Source organism: Danaus plexippus, chromosome 10 (assembly GCF_018135715.1).
Source record: "Danaus plexippus chromosome 10, MEX_DaPlex, whole genome shotgun sequence".
In the NCBI taxonomy this organism is placed as follows: domain Eukaryota; kingdom Metazoa; phylum Arthropoda; class Insecta; order Lepidoptera; family Nymphalidae; genus Danaus; species Danaus plexippus.
Genome location: NC_083543.1, coordinates 2,194,162 through 2,220,296, shown reverse-complemented (window position 1 = coordinate 2,220,296; position 26,135 = coordinate 2,194,162). Strand labels below are relative to the sequence as shown.

The following is a 26,135-nucleotide window of genomic DNA, read 5'->3' as shown; positions in this document are numbered from 1 at the left end:
AGTTTCAGTTAAGAGCCAAATAAAAAAAATAAAACAAACTGTTATACATCTTATATTTATTTGGTAAAGCATAACACAAAGTCATGTACTAAGGCATGATAAAGGCACTCGTGATTACTCTGTACTCAATAAATTGTACTTTAAAACAATGTTTTCTTATTAACACTAAATATTTAATAAAAATATTATATAGGAATGTTCAAATACTGTTCGGAATAAACTTGAAGTGAATACTGAATTCTAAATACAACAACTGCCATCAACCAGTCTCTCCGTCGCACATGGAATGCCAATATAAATAATCTTTGCAATAATAATTTTCATCTTTACATTCCAAAACTAATCACAGTTAAGATTTTTTCGCTAATTATGCTAAGGTATATAATGAATAAGTAGTTATGTAAAAATATTATAATTTTTAAACGTCGTTTAAGTATGTATACTCCAAATATTTATTTCATTTTTATAAATATAAATTCATGTAGGCCTGGAAAGTGGTCCGACATATTTTTTGATATGGCAATATTCAATGTATGTCAAGTATGAAAATTTCTATAAACCGGAATGTCTCTATCACAAATATATTAAAAAGTTCTCTTTAATGAAGCGTATATATTATTTTCAAGTCCACTTTCCTTACCATAACTACGTGTAATTAATACTAAATTGTGTTCTTCAATCACATATAAATCTACGGTGGAATATCCCTTGAATACATATTGCACTATATTATACAACTACAAAACCTGTGAAGGCACATCTGAAAGCACTAAATTTCATATAGCCTTAATTCTACTATATTATTATATAAAACACAAAATTCTTTGTAGTAGTTTCGTGCTTGTATCTGCGTCTGTAAAAAAATATATATAAAAAAAACATTATTTTTAATTAATGACGTTATTTATTTATTTATTAAATATTATATTATGATATTGTAGAGTCTATTAGCTTCTTATAATTTCATGTCATGTAAATAAAATTGATAAATTTGTGGAATTTTATGGTCAACCAAAATTTTATTAAATACTAAATGGTTCTAGTAATTGGTAAAGTTGTTAAGACAAATATACATATAATAACTATATATTTATAACGGTCATCTTTACTCTACTCGTTTTTTAGTGATAGCCAGAGACTTATGGGTGGAATGTTAGTTTATAGCTATATGTTATACGTCACATTTATAGTACTACCTATCAAAATATCATTAGATTTAAATTTAGTGTCCCCGAACACATTGCATTCAGTGATGCCAACATAACAGACAGTACTGAACACTAACAGAGCCTCGCGGACTATGAACTCACATTAACGAGCTGGTTTGTAGGGCGGTCCGCGGTTCTTGGCCCATTCTCGCTCGAACTCGTGCTCCAATATTTCGGCTCCGCGTTTCCTCGTGAGTCCTGTCTCGTCTAAGCTGAGTTCACACATCTGCATGTCATCCAACCCAGCCTGGAGTAGTACCGGCGTCTTATCCGGGTGTAGCTCCATCTGACGAGCCACGTACTGCCCGTCGAAGTGGGCGTACCACCAGCCGCGGGCTTCGTCACTGCCGGGACGAGCGAACGGGATGCGGAAGTAACGATGACGTGCACCCAATATGGCGCCCGTGGTGACTCGGGGAGCCTTGGCTGGGATGAAAAAAATTACAATTATATAGCTTTACGGAGGTAATAAGAGGTAATATGATATTTTGCTGCGAACTATCGTTATATCCTACTATATTAGATCTGATTATTATATTTAAACCTTCGTCGAGCAGACGCCACGCACTAATTAATCACTTTGGTGATCAAGCTATATGGTTAAAAATTTAACTATCCATTCTAATCAGCCTTTGAGCTTGTAGACATCACGTGACAAAACCATCGCATTCAGTCTTTCTTACAACCTGCAAGTGCCTTTAAAGTAACAAACACTAGTATTAATGTAAGCCCTGTCTGTGACTGTACTCACCGGCGTCCATGATGGACTGCGGAGCTCGTTCCTGTTCCAAGGTCGACTTGCGAGCGTTCTTTGCCTTCCAAGCGTGATACACCTTCAGACGGCGATGGAACTCATGACGACATGCCTGCATAAACAATAATATAATCATTTTGTAATAAAAAAATATTAGTTTATTTAAAACGATATAAAAATATTGTAGACCTAATTATGTGGTTAGATTTATAAAGCGCGTTCAGAAATTATAATGCGGCAACATTTGGGAAAGTTCATCTCTCGATTCTATATATATTATTTCTTACTTTCCGCGCCAGCCTGCATTTAGGTAAGTCTTTTTATTATTTTTTTATAAAACGTCAACTATCACCGTATTATATTCAGCCTTTTCACAATCATAAAAAAAAACATTGGGTAAATGTAAAAGTAACAAAGACTTGGGACAACATAGCCGTGTATCGGTTACGCGCGTCTACTTATTGGTATTTATTTATAAATAACATATTCAGACCTCAAGCAGTTCTATGTCACACGAGGTGTTGATCGTGTCTCTCAGCTCGGAATATTTCCACTTGGAGAGGTCGTATTTCTGCTTTTCTTGGAGAGCTTGTTGCATACGAACACGTTCCGACCTATACAAATATCCAATTTGAACCTTATGACACTGTAATAACGTGCAGAATACACAACAGCTTACCTTCAAAATTAAATATTATAATTATAACAAATACAGATTCTACTTAATAGGAGATACATGCTTAGTTAATAACAATTCTATATATTTCTATTATTATACTACTGGAGCCTAAACATAATGTAAAACTAATACTACACGAGGTACTGCATAATAATATTATTAAGTTTTTTAATAGCGTTATCGACAAAAAAAAAAAACGTGCATTAGAAATAGAAGCTATAGCCGAAGTTAGAAGTTAGTGTGGTTAGGGAATCCTCTTTCAATATTATACAGATAAACAAAAATTTGCAAAATAAAAAACTACGATATATAAATGATAAATACTGAAAATTCAATACTATAATCTAAATATATATTTTGAAAATTTAAAAAAAAAATTAAAATAGCTTCTTCGTAGTTGTGAGAAGAAAGTAGATTTTAATTTTTTTTTAATAACGTCATAGACAATATATTGAAAGAGGACGGAAGGCGTGGCGATAGACAAACTCTATAGTCTCTGGTACCTGTTCAATTTATTCTCTCCGTTCATCGAGTCCAGTGTTGGGAAACTGTGCAGACAATATCACCGTAGTGTTTACAAGCTTTGTACAGAAGATACGCACTTACATTTAATATAGATATCTTGACGAGCGTATGACATAGTGTGGGTACATTTTCATTTTATCTTACTAAGCACAATTAATATATGTATAATAATCCCTATCAGATCGCTCACTGGTTCTTATCTTTATCGTTAACAAGTTTTGAGTGCACTTCAAATTTTATTAGAATAATATTAATATCTAATTATCATATGTTACGTACAACGTAACCGGCGACTACGGACGCGGTTTTGTGTGGTCCGTCGAGTGATATATATGATAATTTCTGCTAATACTGTGAGGACTGATTTATACTTGTTTGCCTATCAAAGAGTTTTATGAAAATTAACAAAGTAATAAGTGAGAGAGGCTCATTCATCTCGTTTCATTTCCTATAGTATCTACATGTCAATATATATTCTACATATAAGTACGTATATAACCTGCGTAGCTGTGGCGGCGAGCCCTCCACGTGGCCGTCCGTTTCGTTGGCGAGCCGCACGGCCATTTCATGATCGCGCCGCTCTTGTTCCAACCTTTAAGAGTAATAATAATGCCTTAACTGATATTCTCAATAAGATACGAAATTAAACAAAAATATATATATATATATAGGAACCAACATCTATTCTAAATGACGTTCTCTTGAATTTGTTTTATGAGATTTTTTGTATTACAGTATATATAATGACTGCTACAGTTATTATTAACATTTAACAGGAATTCTGAATCTTCGAGTGTTTCAATAGCGATATTTTCTCTCTTATGTTTGTTGGACAAACGAGAGCAGAGCTGGAGTCTCTTAGTGACGGTGTCACTCACCACCACGCGATCGCAGCTTCTTGTCATCATGGGTTATAATTTATACTACTTTAAGATTTCACCCATTCAACGATGACCCATCACATGTTCCGATGTCCAGTGTCCGAGGACCCCTCACCTCTCTCTATTCTCCTGGTCGGCGCGGTCTTCCTCCTCTAGCTGCCTCCTCAGCCTGTCCGCGGCCGCCCGGTCAGCTTCCTCCTGCCTCTTCCTCTCCGCTTCCTCCGTCTTCCGCCTCGACTCCATCTCCGCTTTCCTAAGGTCATAAACAGCAAACGTCCACCTCTAATGCTTCTGGGGTTCAACTGATCGTTATACACTAGTTAGACTATAAAACTCTTTAATATTGATAATGCGAAGTGGCTTGTTATAAAATAACTTTCCACAAGTGTCATGTTATATTTGAAACACGTGACAGAATATATTTTCACTCTATATATATATATTAATCGTCATACAGTCGTCTGTGTTCCTCTTCTTGCCGTAGCATTTCTTGTTCCCTTCGTTTCGCTTCCTCGGCCGCTCGCATCTCGGCCTCCAGTTTGCGGAGGCGCTCTTGTTCCTCTCTGAACAACGAAACATATAATTGTTCATCGATATTGTAAAAATAAAAACTTTAAATAAGTAATTAATAAAGTATATAATGTATAAGTGAATACTCTTTGTTAGTTCGCTAGAACATTACCTGTTCTTCTGATCGACCATCGCCTTCTGCAAGGCCGCCATTTGGGCTTCCACGTCTTTAGTGAGCTTCGTGTATATTTGGTCGATTTCATGGCGGGTTATCCTCTCGTTACTCTGAAAAACGAAGAGTCTATGAGGTTGCATGGATTTTTGTTTTTTCTTTCGCGCAAAAACTATTCAACGGATCTCATGTGAATTTCACAGTAGTGTTGCCGAGACGTCCGATAAAGATATGGACCATGATATATGACAAAATCTCTGAGGGATCATGTTATAACAGTCTTATCTGTTATCATTGACTTAACACTCCTCGTACATTTCTTTTTGAGCCTAAATCCGAAGTCCACGGAAAGGAAGTCGCGAAAAATCTAGTATCCAAGAAATAATTTAAATCTAGATGTATAGGCTAAAAAAAGTAGTTAAGATAAATGTTTTATTGTCACTAGATCTACCTACCTTGATGGTATGACAGGCGTTTTTGATACTATTTCTCAGGTTTTCAATATTCTTCTTAGCGCTGTCTCTTTCCTTCTTCAGTTGTGACGTCACAGTGTCCATCTGTACGAGGTTCTTCTCTAGCAGCCTGATCTTAGCGATCCCCTTGTAACGCGGCATGTGTTGCTTACGAGTCAGATAACCGCGGATCGTCTTTTGTACAATCAGCAGACACTTGCGGCGATGAAGGATTTTGTTCTTCACTGTAATGGAATAAAGGTCAGAATCGTTTGAATGTTATTCATACATACTATTCTGTATATACTGACATTTAATAATGGAGAGCACAGAGAATATGGAACGTCTCCATCTCGACTTGACGAGCCAGGCCAGCACCGAGTCGACTATAGCCTTGAGGTTCTCAGGATCCGACTTCATCATAGTATCGAACTCCGAATACTTGCCGGGTCTGAAGAACACGCGCGTTATACCGAACTTGTAGTCTTTGTCTGATAGACCGAAGCTGTGGACTATTGCCTGTGGGAAGACAATTAATGTTTTATTTAAAAAAAAACACTGTTATTATTATTGAGTAAGTGTCAGAATTTATATGAATCTTGGGTAGACCTTCATAGATTACATTGCAGCGATTACCTGTGGCATCTAACTACATATAGTATTGGATGAAGGTATTTAGCAAACTCTGTAGCCATAGGTATCAGAATATTGTTTTTTACCTGGCAGAATATTTTGGGCTGTAGTCCTGCCAGTTTCGGCGGTAGGTAGTCAGAATAGAGGCGGTGTAAGTCTGCGAATGGAGCCCGGGATGGAAAACCATGTTCCATGAGCGATAGAACGGCGATAGTTCCACTGCACTGAAGTTGTGTCAGCACTAACGAGCCAGAACACGAGCCACCCTCCATACGCGAGTTCGGTTTGATGCAGCGGACGAAGTTAGTGCCCTGAGAATTATATACACAAGTATACATGAATAAGTCGTTATATTACAGTTTTGGAATAGGAACGTTCTTGGAAATAGGTGAAATATTAAATAAAGTTTTTTTTAATTAATTAATGGCATTGAGCCCAGGTATTTCGTTAGGGCAAATTTTGTTCCAAAATGTTGACGGAAGACGATTCTTTATGATTTATGAAAGTTGTTAATTGAATGTATGATATTAAAAGTTACTTGTCATTTTAATTCGGAAACAAATTTGACTTTTAGATTGCGAAAAACACACAAAAAAATTTTAATCTATCTCGTGATGGCTTATAAAATTGTTGTAAAAAAGATGAACTGTCATACATTTATGTATAAAAGATTTAAAAATACAAATATAAATCGTTAGGAGCTTACGTTTTCTTTCAATTTCTCCATAAGTTGTGACAGTTGAGATTGGAACTTAGCGCCCACGGATATAAAGTTGAGTTTCCCTTTAGCGTTGCTGTTGTCTGTATTTTCAAACAGTTGTTGTACGAATGTGTTCTTAGATTCCTGCACCAGGAACTCCAGCGAGGCGTGAAGGGCGTCGTTGTTTTTTTCTATGAACTGACTCTAGAAAAATAAAAAACGAATATTAACTATATCATCAATGTTTTTAATATACAACATATAGTTTATAAGATTGAAGTCAAGAAAACCGCACTGCAAAGTAATCGAAATATGGGGAAAAAATTATGAATAATAAAATCATAAAGTATGTAAATCCGAAAAAGTACACTTTTAAATGATGCAGCATATCATTAAAATACTTACGAAATTCTTAAATAACATTATGGGGTAAACGTTAATAAACAATAATAAACGCTATCTGTACAAAATTTTAATAGTACCGTGTTATAGCAAACCGCTCCAGCGAAGTGTCGTAAAAGGAATCCTTCGTGTTCGCGAAGAGCTCGGTGAGCCTTCAGGCGGGACGCGCGGGGGGCGTTCAGGCGGGAACTGGGAAAATAGACCGTATGTATCACAGTTAAGACTAATGATTGCACGAGACTCGATTAAGGTATTTCGTTGTTCAAATATGTACCGTATCACCCAAAAATTAAGGCCGATAATGAATTGAATCACATAAATTATTGTATTTTATGAAATTATTAAGGTTTTTAGTAATATAGTCAGTTTTGAAAGTTACTAAGTAAGCACGGGTCACTAATAATATGGGTACCCTATTATTAGTTTATAAATGAGAAGTCTTATGAGGACGTAGAGATGAATGCGTTTGTTGTTCTTTGCAACGTTGACGAAGTCGCGAGCAATAGCAAGCAAGCAATAGCTAGCAAGATATACAGATACCACCAAAGTAATTGTATCGGGTTTAACTGTCGCTAATAGGATGGAAAATATTAATATAAGTGTAAAATCACTTGGACTGATTGCCGAGTTCCTTGTGGACTGAGTTGGTGAAATGACCGAAATCTGGTTTCGGCAATTTGGACTCTTCGTCCAGATAGTGGAAGATACCGTGGTTTTTGCTTTCTATTAGATCTGAAATGAAAAAAAATATTACTATTATAATACATTTTCAATTATATGAGAGGAGCTTCTGACATAATTCCTAAATAACAGCCAAATCTCTCTACAACCTGCTAAAAGACTGCCTACCAAGAACTAACATCAGTTCGTTCTCGGAACGTGCGTCGAAGGCAGCCCTAGCAGGTTCGTTTCATATTTGGTTAGGTCGAGAGAGGAGCTTGGACGGTGGAGGTGAGCGTTTACCGCGCGTTAGATAGGGCCCCTTAAACCTACACCTGGGTCGCAAGTCCCAGGGACTGTTGAAGCTCCTCCCCCTGCAACGACGGACCCGCCACCCGCACGGTGAATCCGTGAAGTGCTGAGAAGTTTCGTCAACAAAAGTGTTGTCTTACCAATACAATCCTGATTGTCGACGAATCTTATCTCAGGTACGTTCAAGCCCTCTCTCTTGTATAATTCTTGTTCGTTCTTGAGGATTCGTTCGTTAAAGAACTGTTGCAGCTTCTCATTGCAGTAGTTTATGCAAAACTGTTCGAAACTGTTCATTTGGAAGTATTCTGTGAATTATTATTTAGATTACTATCGATAAACAGATGATCTACTGATAAAAACTCTCACATTGGCGCATTTAAAATATTTTCAATGTTAATAAAATCTTTTTAAACATATTATACTATAATCAAATCTAATCATCACAACCTGACACACGGTGCAAGATATTAGTCAAGTCAAGTGTTTAGTTATATTCAAGGTTTCAAAATATTATGATACCATTCGCTGGTAAGACGCTTAATAAATGGCCAACGTGAAAAGACAGACAGAGTCATATGATGTCATATGTCTTACCGAATCCGGCTATGTCCAACACTCCTATATAGTAAGCGGAAGTGCTGGAGGGTATACTGTCATTGATCCTCCTCACTATGGAGTCAAACAACCGACTGTACACAGCCTTAGCCAGGGCGTCGCGAGCGTTACAAGCCTCATACGTCTTGAGGGGCACCCTGTATATAGATCGTTTGTTAGTACAAATACGACTTGTAGCTACGACATATAGCTGACATCGGAATTATGGTAAGTGAAATCTTATATGAACATTACGAATGAGCTTTTAAAATAAAACTTCTTTATCTCCATATATATATATATATATATATAAAGTGGAAGTGGAAGAAAAGGATCTCTATCTCTTTTTTCTCTATTAAATTATATTTCCGTCTCAACTCACCACTGATCACACTCTTCATAACACTATCCCCAGATTACTATATAAGTCAAACTTAAATATATACTTACATGATAGCGGTTCCTTTGATTCCTCCTCTAGAGCTCTGCATAAGTCTAGAGACCAGAGCCATTCTCAGTTCCCCGGCATCCACACCCAATAGTTCGCTGGCTGTAGCTAGAGCGTGTTCAGATTCTGGTGTGACTCTACAACCACCTCTAGCACCACCCTCCTCCTCAAACTCTATATTGCCGAGATGTAATACGGCCCCCACTATAGAAAACACCGATTTCTTTTCGGACTCTGATAAACCTATGTGGGATAGGGCCTGCAAAATATTGAAAAATGCTGGTTACCATTAGCAAAGATGACTATTTGATAGGCAATTTTTTTTTAAATGTCATATAAGATGAATAAAATTTAACTTATAATTAATGACTTAATGTTCACCTGGTAGAGTCTTTGGAAATCTTCCACGTCATCCAGTATGGGGTCTCGGAGACCACCTTTGGCTTGTTGTTGCTTGCTCTTTTGACTTGCATTTATTTTCTTCTCAGATTGCGGCGACGTGAAGTATTGAGTGCAACCGTTCTTCAGATACTAAAACATTAAGCGAAATAAAACGTTTATATCTATTTAAATAACAATACGAGTCTACTGAAAGGAGATATTTGGGAGCAATTTAAATTCTACTTCCTACCAAAGATTTCCACGTAACAAACGAATATATACATATATTTTATATAAATGAAATGTAACAGACACAGAACAGAGTCGGGACAGAAACGAGAAATCGTGTAGGCATTAATTTAGTTTATTTGTTAGTGTTTGGCGTTTCAACATTAACTCACTAAATAATCATCGGGCTTGGTTATTTTCAAGGCGGACCGTAGCTCCTGTGGGGCTCCAGCGCACAGTAAGTAGAACACGTGATAGTTCCTCTCTTCGGCGCTTTGGGTGCATATCCTTGATTTCTCCAACAAATAATGCGATATGTGACCACCCACCACTTGGTATTTGTTGGAGAAATGCACCTCCATGAATTTACCGAAACGGGAACTGTTGTTGTTGCGTGTTGTTTTAGCGTTACCGAACGCTTCAAGGATCGGATTGGCTGAAATGTTATTTAAAAAAAAAAATCCTATTTAGAACGCATTTTTTTTATTAGAATCCCAATGTTTGAACCGTAAAAAATTGTCTATGACACATTCGTTGCCAAAGACAACTAATATACTGGCAACATTCTAGCGCACGAATTTCAAAAGCTATATACCAATAAAATTCACGCCAATAATGTACTAAAAAGAAAAAAGCAAATTATTATGTAATAAATTGCTTACCGTCCAATATTTTCTGTTCAACTGGCCCAGCGCCCTTCGCCCACAAATCACAGAGATATTTCAGTATGTATTTCGTTGATTCCGTTTTCCCGGCGCCTGATTCTCCCGACACTATGATGGACTGAGATTGCTTCAACGCTTTCATATCACGGAAGGCTTTGTCAGCTGTAAGACACAGTATATACAGTATTTTTATTTTAAACCCCTTAGTCGTCGTTTATTGTTAAAAATCTTACTTAAACTACAAGTATATCTAGATTGTTTAACCATAGTGTTATACAAGGAAAGTCATAAAATTATATGCAAATTCTTTATAGCAACTTGTATTAGTACCTATAGCGAAGACGTGAGGCGGCAGTTCACCGAGCGATCTCCCTTGATACTTCTTGATGGTAGACGAAGAATACATATCCGGGATATCTTCGTACGGATTCACTGCTAGCAGAATATTTGCTACGTACGTCTGAAATATATTATATTATCGTACCGTATGTAGAAAAAATATACTTGTATCCAGTTAGTTGACTTCAAATTACGGATCCAGTAAAATATCTTAGATTTTTTGTTAAAGTAGAAATTATTATAGAAAATTTAAATCAACTTAAAAAAATATTGATAATTTACGCATCAAAAATATATATTTAAAACCTACTTTCACATTTCTAATAACGTATACAAAAAAATCTTATGGCGGTTCTAAAAAAGTTCTTTCGGAATGAGAATAATTAATTTAGCATTATAACAATGAGATTGTAAATCTCACGTTCAGGAGAGGGGGTAAAGGTCACACTAAATGTTACCAAGGAGGTTGGACGAGTCCAAAAGTAAAGAAAAATGGCTTATTTTATTAATAAATCACCCTGTTCCTATTTCTTGTCTTCAATATCACTTCTATATGTTTTAAGTCCGTGTTAAACGATAAGGTGGCGTGCAGTTAATTCAAGTCATAAAGACGAGTGAACATTAGAAGTAGGATTTTTTTTTTCATATTACTTCATAAATTTTCTGATCGGGTAATATTTACAAAATGTTTTACAAACTTGGAAAGACTATAAGATATTTTACGCAGACCGTTATTCACTAAACAAATATAAACATGATCGTTGGAAGCGTCGTGATATTCCGACGGAAATTTTAACTGAATATAAATTCCAAAGACTGCGTGTTCGTGTATTTGTTACAAATTCACACGGAACAGATTTTTGATAAAATTTTCCATAATCTTGAAATACTATACTGATTACTTTTCGACAATGAATCCAGGGAAATTTATTGAGATGGATCTATCAAATATTAGCTACGAAATGGGAAATTTGGTTGAAAAACAATTCAAAGATTTTAGGTAATATAATTAAATACTATATAAATAGGTCAATATATACTTACGTATATCTTTTTCTTATTGTATCTGACGAGTATGTTATTAAGAAGCGTAGCCTCGTTCAGGAACATTAGTTCGCCTGTAATTTAATATTTACACTCTTATAAATATTACATTTATATAATTTTGTTAATACTTTTTTAGTACATAGATGATTTTAAAATATTTATTGCGAATTAAACGAAACGTATAATAATTAAAATGATCAAATAAATCAAACGAAAAAAAAGTTTTATTAAATGTATAATTAAGAAAGTCGTAGATTTATTTCATTATATACGTAGATTCTTATACATTTTTTAAGATAGATAGATAATATTGTTTGAATATTAAAAAAAAAAAAAAATTATAAGCGTATTTGTAACATGAATTTAAAGCCATACTAGGAAACATATCCCGGGCTTGGTGAATAGGAATTATTCGTAATTATCTTCGCATATCAAACATTAGTAAGGGTATACTAGTTTTTGTCAGACAATAACGTTCATAGCTCGGACGCGACGGTTGAATTACAAATACAAACTAGCCATATAAAGTTTTGACTTAGCTGATGCACAGAGAATGAAATCCATAAGGTTATAGTACCGTTACACAGAATCAAACATTGTCAGTGATACTTATGTTACGAACTGAACATTATTACGCATCTTAATTATAATATATATTTGATAATAATCTATTCTATTGTATAGACTGCAGTAACTTACAGTTATCATCGACGTCTACAGCCGGATCTCCAGCTGGCAGTATGTCATCGAAGTTGACGAGGCGGCGCGTGTGTTTGTTGTCGATGGGAAGGACATCCGCCTCTTCACCCATCAGCTCGTGGAGGCGAGCCAGGATGAAACCCTCGTTGGGATCCCTCACCCATATCAACTGCTTGTCCATTGTCATTGTTACTGTAATATAAACATTGACTCACAAACACAAAGTTTTAATTCGCCCCACGATCTAAATCCATCTAACTGACAGAGAAATAAAGCGACGAATACTAATTAAAATTCTAACAATAACGTACGCTATTATAATATAAATTATGGGATAGAAAAAGTTTAGTTTCGTGTCAAATTACATAAAAGTAAAAATGTATTACAGCACACAGTAACATAAAACAGACATCAAAAGACCGACAATTCACTTTCGTTGTAACACTTTCATGAGTTACGTAATTAATACGCTTTGTTATTGCTGTATGCATTTTTTGCTATTTCCTTGTTAATAAAATGTACCGTAAGTTTATACGGAAGAGATCCGCTCTGGTCGTTGGAGCGATGTTTTAAATTGCTTTTATCATTGGTGCTTTGGATCGGACGTCTATAAATAGTGCACACCGGCAAAGGGAATAAATACATTTAAAAACAACTGGCTGTGAACGTGACAACACAGCTGCGTTCCGGTGTTTGCTTCCGAAAAAACACACATACATTACCATTGAAATTAAACAACTGTGTTGTTTATAAACATTTCTCTATGTGATAAGTGCTTTTACAAACTCACACATACATAGTCAAACGAAGTAGAATAATTTTTAATTCTATAAAGATACAGCAACAATAACGAAGAAAGGAAGAAAGACGATTTGTTAGATATAGAAGTGATGTCATGAAATGTGTTATAAATTATATTATTATATCAAATACTTATGAATTTTATTGCTCCGTTTCAAAATTATTCCATTGAACCAGCTGATAATTTTTAGCTTTGAAAAAACATGCTTTAGGGCTATCTGCTTTAACTTTACCGATTACGAATACAATCATTTTATAATCTGATACGAAATAAAAGTCCGTCTGGAGACTTCAAGATATTAATATATTGAACATTGAATTAAAATTAGTTTCATTTAATAAAGAAATTTACTTCACATATCAATCAATAAACTTCAAAATATACGGGAATATGTTGATTATTGTTATTAGATAAAAAAAAAACACTTTCTATTTAAATAACGTTTTATTTAACTCAAATTTTTGAACATCAAAACAGAATGTCATTCACGAGCTAACATTAAATAAAGCAAACATAGGATTTATAGAACTTTATATGAACAACTTCATGTTGCAGTGAAAGTTAAAAAAAAGGAGCAGGTATCTCAAAATAAATCACAAAGAAACATTACGTACTATCATAAAACATTTTAATATCACCGGTAATTGAGTGGATCGAAATAGATATCATCTTGCATAATAAAAGCGCGTTATGTAGAAATGTTCGAAACACGTAAGCCTAACGTCCGCGGACATGTTAAACGCCTGAAATATATTACATAACACATGTTATTCGATAGGCAGAAAACAATCTGTATGAATTACCCAACAAAAAAAAAAATCCACAAAAAGCCCAGTAGAATAAACAAAATCTAGGAAATAGATCAAAACGAAACAACAAACAAAGGCCTAGCGGAAATAAATGGACACGATCTAAAAGACGGAAAAGATTGAGAGAAAGCGTACGGAATAAAGTAACATTATAATATAGAATAAATTAGGTAATAAGGGAATTAAAGATGATTCAAACGTCTTTGGGAATGTTGACTTTCATTGTACTCTTTGGGGAGGTCATTGTTATAAGCGAGTGAGTCTACCGGGATACTTTCGATTTTATTAACACTAGATTTATTACAATATTTACTGCATTGAATTATAATTTAAATTATTTAAAGATCACATTTCGTCAATTACTATAGTTTATATTATCTTATTCAATGTCGAGTTCAAACCATAGACAATTGTATTTCACGACCAGAATGACATTTTAAGAGCGAGATTACAAATAGATAGAAAAAAAAGTAATCCTCTTAATGTATCGATGTTAAACAAATTTAAACTTTAGCCATATAGTTATAAAGCTTTTAACTTATGAAGCCGATGGTTGCGGTTTCGAAGAATATAAAACAGCCTGACCTGAAAACCTCAAACCTCGCCCTTCGGACAAATTAACCCGAAAGATGCTATTGACAATTAGTTATGATTGAAAAAATCTTTAGACCTCGGCTTATACATTATAGCGAACAATACGCGACACGCCCTTAGAATAAAGGCTAGGGACATTTATAATTCTTTCCTCACAATATATTGAAGCTTCTATCTGTTTTGAAGATGTTTATACTTATAAAAAAACTGACGTCACTACAATTAAATTGTGTGTACAGTGACGTAAGTAACATGTCTAATGCAATACGTATCTATCAATGTACTAATGAAATATTCTACATATATGGCATTAACTTGACCCGACGCTGACTCATAACACACGGGAACTAACCAACATTTATAATGTATATACAGATGTTTTACAGTTATACGTGTGAAATATCTTATTTACAATACAATGAGCTAATGTAAATGGTTTGGACCACGAATATAAATCTAATATGTCGATCCGAGACTATTTAAATATTATCTGAGAAGTAAGAGGTATCTTAAAGGTAAAAGGTATTTTAAAGTAAAATTAAATTTTTTCAGACAGATTTGTAATAATTAATCAATGGTAGGTACTTTGATTTTGGATTTAAAAAAAATTTGTGGGTATATTTTTCTAATAATTTTTTACTTAATGGTTAGTATTTAATTAAAGAAAAAGTCGAGAATGTTTGATGTTGGACGGGATATTAATAATTCGATGAGAATTACAAAACCATAGCCAGATGGAGCTGATTCGATGACTCAGAAAGCATCTAAATTACACGCGACCTCTGGGGTCGAGTTGCGATTTACAGACCTTTGTTGAATTAAGTTATCAAACGATGTTAAATTGGCATTTGAAAAATTATTTATTATTTGTTCTTGTATTTTTTTAGCTATAAAGAATATTTTTGTAAAAGTGGCCTTAAAAAAAATAGATACAAATAAATTTTATCGATAGTTGTGCTGATTTAAATTAATACAACATTATAAAATACCTTAATAATTGAGAGCGTTCTTATTTTAGGGAGACCTAACAAATAATTAAATTAAATGAACTATGTTTTTTTTTGTTTGTTATATGATGCTGTGAAAATATGTTTTACTCAAAATCATGTACCATGTGAATGCTATATATTTTGACTAAATATAAGTTTTTGTCTATCTTATTAAAAATACTGACTTCTTCACGTATCGGAATCGTGATGCATGTGACTGACTTTGCCTTAGCGTATAACAAAGAAAATTATAATATAATAACAAAAAACCGATATATCTAAATAAAAGTAATATAATACAAAACGTGTATCAACTGCGACGTCCTACATTATCTTATCGCTTCAAGGCGAACAATGAAAATTCTTAGACGAGTACAACAACTTACAGGTCTTTTGTTCTGAGGAAAATAATATGACGTTATTAAGTGACCGGATTTACGTCACTAAGTCAAGGTCAAATAGGTTTTCGATGATGAAAAACCGGATTCTCACTTCACGTTTAATAACTGCATGTAAACGTGTAACGAATCAAACAATTTTTATATGAATATAAATATATATGCTAAAACTTGTACGGAAAATTGAGACAAATGTTATAGCAAGTATTACGAAATCATTGAACAAGCATGAAGTATACAAAACTGGATGGTGGGTGTTGATTTGTAATTTCAATCCCACTCATATATAAGATTAAATCTTTATTAGGTTTTCTAAGAGACAATATGAGATATGTAATTCTTTTGAAACAGTTTTTCAATAAAAAATGCCGAATAAACTAAATAAAACATATCACGGAAAACGTACCGTTTAAACTTTTTATTTAAATGACGTATATATTAATTATAAAACAAAGATATTGACAACTGGATGGGGTATACTATGGATTAAGCTGAAAATCTCATGTTGGTTACAACGAGAGAGTGAGACGATTTCTCTTTTATCTGTAACAATACGCGACCTTGTTGAGAAACGCAGTCAACAATAGCTAATATTTAAAATTGCTTGCTAAGAAAATGTGTAATTCAATTGCGTTAGTGACTCCACATATTCACAAGTACTCACTTCTGTATACTGCATGCATCGTCAAACTTAACATAGACAAAGAAATTTTTTTATATATATAAATTTATACTAACATATGGGAAGTATATATTACCAATAATAATAAAACGAAACTTTGTATTTCATACTAATATTTGTAATGACGATTCTATAAGGCAAATGTAGAATTTCAATCGTCTCTGATCTTGGCCTGTATCATGAAGATATCGTTGAAAAACAAATAATGCTACCAAACCTGAAGTCAGTTTTACGATACCTATCATTAATTACACATAACTAAGACAAATGTTTTATCATTAGTTTTAAAGTAATAAGTCAGTTTCGTTACCATTGCTTGAAGTCATTTAGGTGTATCACGATCTAAAGTAAGGGTGGATATTCAGAAAGTTCGTTAAAAGTACTGAGTCTTATAAGTATGTAGGTATGTAGATACTAGTTACTATAGCTTAGTATTATTTTCGTACGTATTTTCTAAAATCAACATTTGGATAGTTATGTATATGTTAAGATATTATCAAATCTTCAACTAAAAATCTCTGAAAGTACACGAGTTCGGAATTTCTTTTTTAAACCCTTCAATAAAATAGCATTATCTCTTCAGATTTATAATATTATTACATATAATATTACCATTGATTTGATTAGACGCGATTGTCTAAGTATTTTCTTTGTTTAATTCGGCTGGATAAAAACCGCTTACAGGTTTTTTTTTAATCTATATTAACATAAATTATAAAGGTTGTGACATACTATTGTATTATTTATAATATACTAACTTGTGTGTCCAACAACTTTAAATTAGCGCTTACAATTGCTACTAATTGCTTCAAAATACTAGGCTCCTTAAGCAAATGCATTGAGAATTAATATTAAATATAATAACTATTTTGATATAAACAGTGCAAAGATCCATTCAATACATAACAGATGGCGCCGGTCATAAAAACGAATATGAACTCAAGCGAGAAATTACCGCATATGTTTAGTATATTTCTATTGAGTCATAAGTATAGATCTATCATTCAAATTTATACTCACAGTTTTTTTATGCTGTGGGTTCATTCGCACTGGAATCGTGTTATATTTTGCAAATGTCCACGTTTTTATTTATTGGACGAATTATAATCTTGAGTACTATTAGTGTTGCCCAAAATCGGTCTTGGTCTTGTTCTTGCAAAAATGCAAGACCGCCTAATTTAAGCAAGAATAGACCGGACAAGTTTAATTTAAATTATACACATACTAATACTATTGAATACAAGAAATTGACACGTAGAAAACAAACGAAACTTAAAGTAAAGTTCTAGTACATAGAATTTTGAAGAAGAAAATAGACAGAAAGTATGTAGAAAGACGTAAAGTACTGATATAATATAAATGACTTGATAGCAATAATTGACGCAGTCTGAATAAGTAAATAAAAAATAATAGACTAAATATAGCAAGTATGACACTTAATTGAAGTATTAAAATAAAATATATGGAATATGCGTAATCTGATCTGATCGCTTGGGTCATGGGTTCAAACCCCAACCGGTGTCAGTTCATTTTCTTTAATTTCTCATTTAATGTTTAGACATTTATTAATTTGGTTGGTCTGTACCATTTCTATGTTAATTCAAGCTCAAAATGTACCTACTCTGTTGCGTTGTACTAATATTTAAAGTAACGTTTAATAAATAGCGACAGGCTAATAGGTAATTGCAAGACTTGCGGACTCTTGTTGCAAGACCAAGACTGGGAGCGCAATACCAGGAGAGGTGTAGTGATGCAAGACCAAGACCAAGACTGGCCAAGTCTCGTCTTGTTCTTGCATTTGTGCTTAAGTAGTATGTGGAGTAACGAGGAGTTTGTCGGATGGAATAAAGGCGTTCATTTAATTATTATTATTATTTATATATTAATATTCATAGTCTTTATTGGGTACTCAGCTGAGTTAATAACGCTTTTTTTTTTTTTTTACATTAACTGACAGCCAAGCGTTAAACTGACCAATCATTTAACTTAATAAATTATAAAAAAAAACATTGATATAATGATTATTTATTAGAAACAAAATAACGAACTTCCACTAAACTTATAGAATGGCTTATACCGTTACATTATATAAATGAGTCGTCCTGAACGAACCGCGTTTTAATTTGGTTATCTTGATTTGATCTAGACTCTTATAAATAATTCTGATACTCCTTATGTTATAAAAATAGAAATGAATGTTTTTTAATCACACAATAACTACTAAACAGAGTTGAAATAAATTTTACTTTTCGATACACAAAACCGAGAGATGCAAATAATAATAAATAAAATATAATTCTAAAGAGATTTCATATTATAAATATGTATAGTGATTAGATGCTGAATAATTTTAAAAGTCCATATAATTTAATCTGTGGGAACCAAACATTAGTCATCCAATGCCAAGGCTGGTTCACTGAGATAACTGGTTTCCTAAACTCGGTCAGAGGCATTTCGACCAACGGTTTTGCAACCGGCATATTGAAATGCAAAACATATTTAACTTAAGCTGCATTGTTACATACTGTCTGTGCATATCTCGTAAGATCGTATTATGTTTTTTATTAAAATTTTAAAAGGGCGATGAACAAATAAATCGTATTGATTTATGTATTATTGTTACTACTGGAGTTATTTAATGTTAATTTACTTATGTACGTGAGTATAGACATTTAGAAGGTAGAATAATTTAATATATAACATAAAAATTGTCTATGAAGTATATAAAGTTGTATAAAAATAAAAGTTACTGTAAATACCTACATTGAAAACGGATCAAGGCTTTAAAAACCTTGTAACCAATAAAACTGTAAATTTAATTTAGAACAAAATTTTTATTCGAAACTAATCAAAATTATTTAAATGCTGAAATTGTATTGCTCGATAAAAAAAAATAAAATTAAAAATATATTGTACATATATCTTATATGAAGGTAAATTTTTATACGAACATTATTTCATATTAATATATTCCAAGGAAATATATTGACGTATAATGAAAATTCAACACACTGATGATAGATTCACGTGAAAATCATTCTTGCGCATCAGTTAATATGGAGCTATGTATAATTTTGCTGATGATAATTACAATGGAATGATCTCGTTCACGATTGACGTCTACCAATTAAAGCAATCTATATCTGTATCGCAGGTTAATAAATAAATCGTCACGGGGGCTTACAGGGCCATATGAATTGACTCCGTCCCCTATAGTTACACGGAAACGTGTCGACGGACGGGTATTACGCAGATGTTCGTTGTATATATGAACACATACTACTAATACATACGAATCGTTATCATGAAAGTACATATATTTAATTCAGTCTAAACGACAAAATGTAAAGTTTTACGAGGAGTCAGGAGTTAGATTATATGAGATTGTATGGATACTTAGTTAGAAGTAAAGAAATTTACAAACACTAATCACATTCATGTTTTACTTTGACATCTTTAACTTTCAAACTTATCCAATATAAGAGTACGTGTGCATTACCAATCACATAAGAATAAGCAGACGCATACAAATTAATAGCTTTCTACTATCTGAGCTTTTACTGCGAGTTGATCCCCGATACTGGTAGATAAGGATATATTGGATAGTTTTCAAAATAACTCGATGAATATCAGAGGCAGCATTTAAATTTTGTTCCAAGTTATAAGGATAAACTCGTTTATGAACCAGTTACGTATTTATTTTTTAAAAACTAGGAATATAAGTCGTGGTGCGGTCTAGGCATACACCTTTATAGCGTTTGCCTACTTTAAGATCTTACTCGTCGAATTAAATGGTATGAAAATTAGTTTTTATGTTAAATCCACTTAGAATAGCTGTTATCCATTGACTTAAGTTATGCTAAGGTAAGAACATTGAATATAAAACTGATATTCGAGAGGATTGATTGACTTTTTTTTTTAATAGTTTTCTAAATATTTGTAGCTAAACATATTCCGAGTTTAATTCGCAATAGCTGTCTAACAAAGTATCCACTTCATGCAATAAACTCTTGTTGCTCATTTGAGAAATGTCTTTTGCAGCGAGTTAATAACACAAAATTTTATATTCATGAAAACGAAAATCGCATTCAGTAGTCAGTTTTACGATTGCATGACAAATATTTCAAATATTACGCGAAATTGCTTTCAACGTTTCGCCTCATTATGCGACGGATGTTGTTCCGTTAGTGAGAAATAATCTCTGGACGTTTGTATAACGGTGTACGAACGCTGAGATATTCCGATTTAATGCAACATCAAACCGAATGCGAACATAAGACTCGAAGGAGATTCTTTGAAGCGGCTTCTTCGTGCATATAAAAATAACTATGAGATTACATTCATACTATTATTATGTTAAGTTAGCATTATAATGATATTAATGTACAGTTTTATATGGAAAGCGTGTAAGCGGGGTCAGTCTTGTGTCGGACAGAAGCCTTGCAAGCACGATCGATATATTGTGATGTGGGAATGCTAGGTAATATCATTTCGGCTTTGGATATTTTATGACATGAAATAAAAAGTTTTATGAAATACTCACACCTGGAACCTCGAGTTAGTTTAAGAGTTATATGTTTAAAATTGAATTTATTTGAGCTTGTAGACCGTACTTTATAACTTTCTAATACAACATTACGAATAAAACGTTAAATGTGCCGAATCACGACGATGACTACTGATGCTTAAAACGTCTTCACATAGCTTTCACTGCGTTTAAGAATAATAATGTCTATAGAAATATTATTTTGTATTGCGATTTTATTATAAAAATTAATATTTTGCAAAAAATGTTTAGTATAAATTGATTTTTATTACATTCGTTCTTAAAAAATTCTTTTTCTCTACCTTATATTTAGACATCATACACATTATCATGCATTTTAGTTAGCCATGAATATCTGTTTAAATATGACATTGGGATCAAAACCCGTGACAAATGTGAAACATAACATTTATAAATTATACAGGTGGAAATGACCATTCAGTTCTGACCCTAGGATATGTTTTAGAATTGGGAGATAAATTTAGAAAACGAACATTCAAAATGGGGTTCGTATAGGCGTGTTTCCGTTGTTCGCGACGCGTGACCTCAGCTTCCGGTTGCAGGGTTGTGGTCCGGCTGGTGGCTGTCACTACATTAATTATATGCAGGTATACATTAAAACAGAATTAAATGCAGTGTTGCATTAACAAAAAAATTTAATGTGAATTGTTTTATGCAAATTGACTATAATATACAAAAATTTGATGAACGGATACATTTTATCACTTTTTGCTAATTTACGAAACAGCCTTATGGATTATGACTTAACTTTCACTTCAAAACAGTAGCTTAATTTATAAAAAAAAAAAATATTTAAGAGTACTAGCACTATTCCTAAATATAAGGTACTACAGTATCGCATCTAAACTCAGTTTGGACATTCGTCAGACGAAAAGGTTTTGTGCCAGTTAATAGAATACGTTGTCTGGAACAGCAAATTGTCCGCAAAGACCGTACTAAGGCACGCCTATTTTTCAAGACAATTTATTTATATGGCCTGTGTCATAAAGCCGCTACCAGCCCCTAAAGGTCAATCCTTATACCAACGGCAGTGAAAATATATAGAGTAAAATATTTCATATAATGTATCGAACCACAGCAAAGAAAAAAATATTTGGAATTGATGACGTAATATTTTTATTATTATTTAAAAAAAAATTCTCTGCATAGAAATGTACAAAGGAACATTAATTAAGACCAACGTAGTTACTATATATACGCTAAGTTAGGAAGCCCTAACAATTCATTCTAGTAACTAAATATAACGAAAACCGAACTACGTAATTATATTATGTTCTCGCACATCCTACATTATAATAAATACATCGCTGTTATTTTAATTATGTCATGGATGAATCATATCAGAGACACTTGTGTTGTTCTTATTAAATTGTTTATCAACTGATGATTTAAAAGAAAATACTAATGCAATTAAATTCTTCCATATTCTCTTATCTTTTAGGTATTTGATATTTCGGTACTTGTAACTATTTTATCAGCAGCACGATTACAAGAAAAGGAAGCGTTGCTAAGTTATATTAAACTTGGAACTAGTATATCAATAAGATATATAAAAAAATAAAATGATCGACAGAAATAAAACGTTTTTAATGTTTTTATTGAAACTCAATTTACCTTTCCCTGTGTAAATGTAAATTCGCGTTGTCATGAAAGGTATTGTGTCGAGGTCAGATCAATACCGCTGTCGGTGACGCAACTCCTCACTAGTGCCATTAGGTGAAAATTTTCTATTAAAAGGTCAAAAGAGTATTGTCCTTATTATGTACAAATTCTTACAAAAAGTTCTCGGTTTCATTCGCATTTCGTCTCAAAGTATCACAAATGTAATGATTTTTTTTTTTTATATTTGGTTGTCGATAAATAAAAGGCTATACTTATATAATTTTATATCTTTCATTTAATTACTGAACAATACGTCGAGTATTAAAACGTTATCTAATCGCTGCAATGCATTCTTATAAGTATATAATCCATCTCCACCACACCTTGTTGGAATATTAAAATTATATAATAATCAAAGTATAAAAATCTTAAAAAATATATATATTTTTATTTAGAAACATCATTAAATCACATCTGACGCCTGTTACCGAACGAGATGCCGGATTGTTGTCCTTTGTTGGTTCCGTACTGCAAGGAAACTACATTCTGACCAGCTCGTAGTTGTTCTTCACTGAACTCTCTTATATTTTTCTCTGCTTCCTTTGGGCCCATGGACGGTAGACCGAAATTTCCAGCTTTCCTGCCTAATGATTGCAGGCATACAACTACAGAGTAAAGGTTCTGCTTCTCCCATAGATCGATCGTCTGGAATGTCTCTTGGGATGGAACTCCCAACTTGACGACGGCTTCAAGAAAAGCGTTGATATTCTCCATACACTTGAAAGCCATGTTGGATTTATTAATTTTTTTGACGGCGCCTTCTTGGAATTTGTTAACTAGATTACAAAGTAAGGTACCATCTTTGAGCACCTCGTAAAGATTCTCCGCATCACCGGACGTGTTCTCCGGTTCCCCGGTGATTTTCTTGATCCACTCTAACGTCTCATGGGCTATGTCATTGTTGTATTTACTGTTTATCCTCTCCTGAGCCTCGGCGTTGATGCCGGCTTTCCCTGCGCGGTATTCAGCCATGTCTTGTGTTGACAGCTTTGCGGACACGTAGCCACTGAACGGTTTTTGATAAAACACCTCTCAATATCATGGACATGACCAATACGTTACGATTGATAGCGATTATTTATCTATACATAAATGTTACCGCTTTAAACATTATCACTCATTATCAAATGATATTATTTTATGATTTTGGCTTTTCACAGGAATTCTAGCGTTTCACACTAAAACGATTTATTTCTAATCACTTAAAAAATTTACTGATAATTAATACTGCAGTTCTTTAAGGAAAATGATGTCAGACATTGAGTATCATTGGATGAAAAATTGTTTTTTTTGTATTTTTTCTCTGTGAAATATAAAAAAGTACCTCCAAACAAAACTGTCGAAGTCTCATATAGAAATAAATAGCGTATATAAATACGAAAATAAAGATATTGAGTCAAGTAAGTGAAAAAATCATCAAGTGACTTATTGTTTTTGGATCTTAGACTCCTTTTTCCTTAACAATAGTCAATTTACTTATAATTTATCACATTTACTTGAGGATGCTTACTGTAAAGAGTAACAAAGATCATTTCAATTTTCATATTATATTGTTTAGTTTTTTTTATTCTCATTTAGGTGTATTGGAAATATGAACATATTCTCTGCACCCACAAAAATCAGAACAATGACTGTGATAAATATTTTTATTGAATTTTAATATGTAAAGTTGTAAATATATATCACAACTTCTAAGTAAAAACAGGTGTAAGGACTTTTTTAAAAACATTTAAATTTTTTTTTTTTATGAAAAATAAGATGTACTATAACTTTTTTTTGTTGTCAAAAAACTTAAATGGGATATATACAATAGTGAAAAAAATTTTTCCTAAAGAGAAATAATAATAAAACTGCATTGTTTGAAATACATAAATAATTGAATGCCAGAGTTCCCATACAATATACAGTAATAATTAATAATATTACTCACAAAAGATCACTTGTAAAGAACGTTATTACTCAGAAATAGAATGTTCTAGATCAATCGATCTTTTTAACTTATCAGCTATTTAATAACACTACTGATAATTTGTATTGTGGATAATTTCAGACTGTGTACCTAGTCATAATTAGTAATTGATTATAGAAATCTATAATGTCATATCTATCTAATTAGTTTTTAATGTATTTCATTAGATTAGTATTGATCAGCTATATGAGGTATACAGACGACTTTTTTCCTTGCAGTTATTTTTATACTGAGACTAAAGTCAATTATTTAAAGGTAAATTTTCAACACTAACATTACCTGTTTAAAATGTGATTCATAACAAAAAACTCATTTACGGTCTTAAGGTGATTAGTGTTTGAAATATTTGTTTATTAAAATTATTTGTCTCGAGCAAAGTTTCTTCAATTTATATTTTACAAACAACATTATACTAATAGATAGAGAAATTTACTTGATAATTCATAATCAATTATAATCTAAAGAGTTATTAAAGTGCTCATTGCTCACATTTAAAATAGAATATCATGATATAATAAATGATTTTTTTTTAAGTTTTCAAAACTAGCAATAGTTTATTTGAATAACCCTGTTAGAAGTGTTGAAATTTGAATGTTTAATCACTAAAAACAATAGGTATTCACCATTTGGAACAAAGCTATCACAATCTAAATATGTATAGATAGCATCTATGCTTGTGGTTGGGAAACAGCTCATTTGTAGTAAAAGATGATTTTAATCTCCATTCGAGAATTTAATTTATAATTGCTAACGAATTATCCTATAGCATGTCTCAGGTTGTCTTATATGAAATTTGAAATATTTTTACGATAAAAATATTTTGACTAGAGGAATTTTTCTTCATCGGCACGATAAGCCGCTTTGCTTTATACACCATTTTCTAATGTGATTTCATCTTATTTGAATTTAGGACGTGTTAACATACTTCACCGGCCTTAATGAAGCTATCGAAAATAGGAATAATTTTCTGAAATACTTCCTAACATGCTGGTATTTCGTCATTATGTAAATTCATAGATTGGCAATAATTTTCTACTAAGTAACTAGAAAAGTATAGTAATCGCTAACTTCGAAAAATTCGGAAGGTTACTTACGCTATCGGCAGATTTAATTAAACAGAGTGTGTCCACTTTTCACATATAGAAGCAAAAGTCAATGAACAATAACCATTTTATTATTTCACAACACCTCACTTTCACGAGATAAAGTTTTACGTGCCAACGTACCGACTTCGCGGCGAGATATTTGTTGACACTTTGTAACGAAAGCCGAAACTACACCTACTGGCCACTATGATATTTCGACGTAACGTTCAGAAACTGTAAGCCAATCCTTTCATTTCATTTACCTCGTATATCCCCACTTCTTGCCATG

The 26,135-nt window shown here is 32.9% G+C and overlaps 2 protein-coding genes across 3 annotated transcripts; both read right to left on the bottom strand.

Annotated features, from left to right (window-relative positions):
• Window positions 1–41: 41 nt before the first annotated feature.
• Window positions 42–26,135, bottom strand: LOC116767064 (myosin heavy chain 95F). 2 transcript variants are annotated; one of them, XM_032657215.2, is made up of 25 exons: window positions 25,856–26,135; window positions 12,290–12,481; window positions 11,588–11,661; window positions 10,535–10,664; window positions 10,202–10,366; window positions 9,713–9,975; window positions 9,312–9,461; window positions 8,933–9,189; window positions 8,483–8,640; window positions 8,029–8,193; window positions 7,528–7,648; window positions 6,997–7,105; window positions 6,521–6,718; window positions 5,901–6,125; window positions 5,493–5,700; window positions 5,185–5,426; window positions 4,730–4,842; window positions 4,503–4,610; window positions 4,163–4,300; window positions 3,666–3,758; window positions 3,145–3,189; window positions 2,456–2,576; window positions 1,960–2,074; window positions 1,311–1,634; window positions 42–853 (listed from the first exon to the last, which is right to left on the bottom strand). In XM_032657215.2, exons 2-24 carry the CDS (start codon window positions 12,474–12,476, stop codon window positions 1,312–1,314), a joined length of 3,708 nt encoding a protein of 1,235 aa, XP_032513106.2. In that variant the 5' UTR covers window positions 12,477–12,481; window positions 25,856–26,135; the 3' UTR covers window positions 42–853; window position 1,311. The 2 variants fall into 2 exon arrangements, with proteins under 2 accessions (XP_032513106.2, XP_032513107.2); XM_032657216.2 differs by lacking the exon at window positions 3,145–3,189.
• On the bottom strand, window positions 23,005–23,824 carry LOC116767065 (myophilin-like). The gene has a single exon (XM_032657217.2). The coding sequence runs from the start codon at window positions 23,762–23,764 to the stop codon at window positions 23,201–23,203; it is 564 nt and encodes a 187-aa protein (XP_032513108.1). The 5' UTR covers window positions 23,765–23,824; the 3' UTR covers window positions 23,005–23,200.

What these genes read in the sequence shown, in the direction of transcription:
- LOC116767065 (XM_032657217.2), bottom strand. Translation starts at nt 23,764, where the DNA reads ATGGCTGAATACCGCGCAGGGAAAGCCGGCATCAACGCCGAGGCTCAG.
- LOC116767064 (XM_032657215.2), bottom strand. Translation starts at nt 12,476, where the DNA reads ATGACAATGGACAAGCAGTTGATATGGGTGAGGGATCCCAACGAGGGT. An exon ending in GCCTCACGTCTTCGCTATAG is followed by an intron (nt 10,367 to 10,534) that starts GTACTAATACAA and finishes TGTGTCTTACAG; the next exon opens with CTGACAAAGCCTTCCGTGAT. An exon ending in ACGCCTGTCATACCATCAAG is followed by an intron (nt 4,843 to 5,184) that starts GTAGGTAGATCT and finishes TTCGTTTTTCAG; the next exon opens with AGTAACGAGAGGATAACCCG.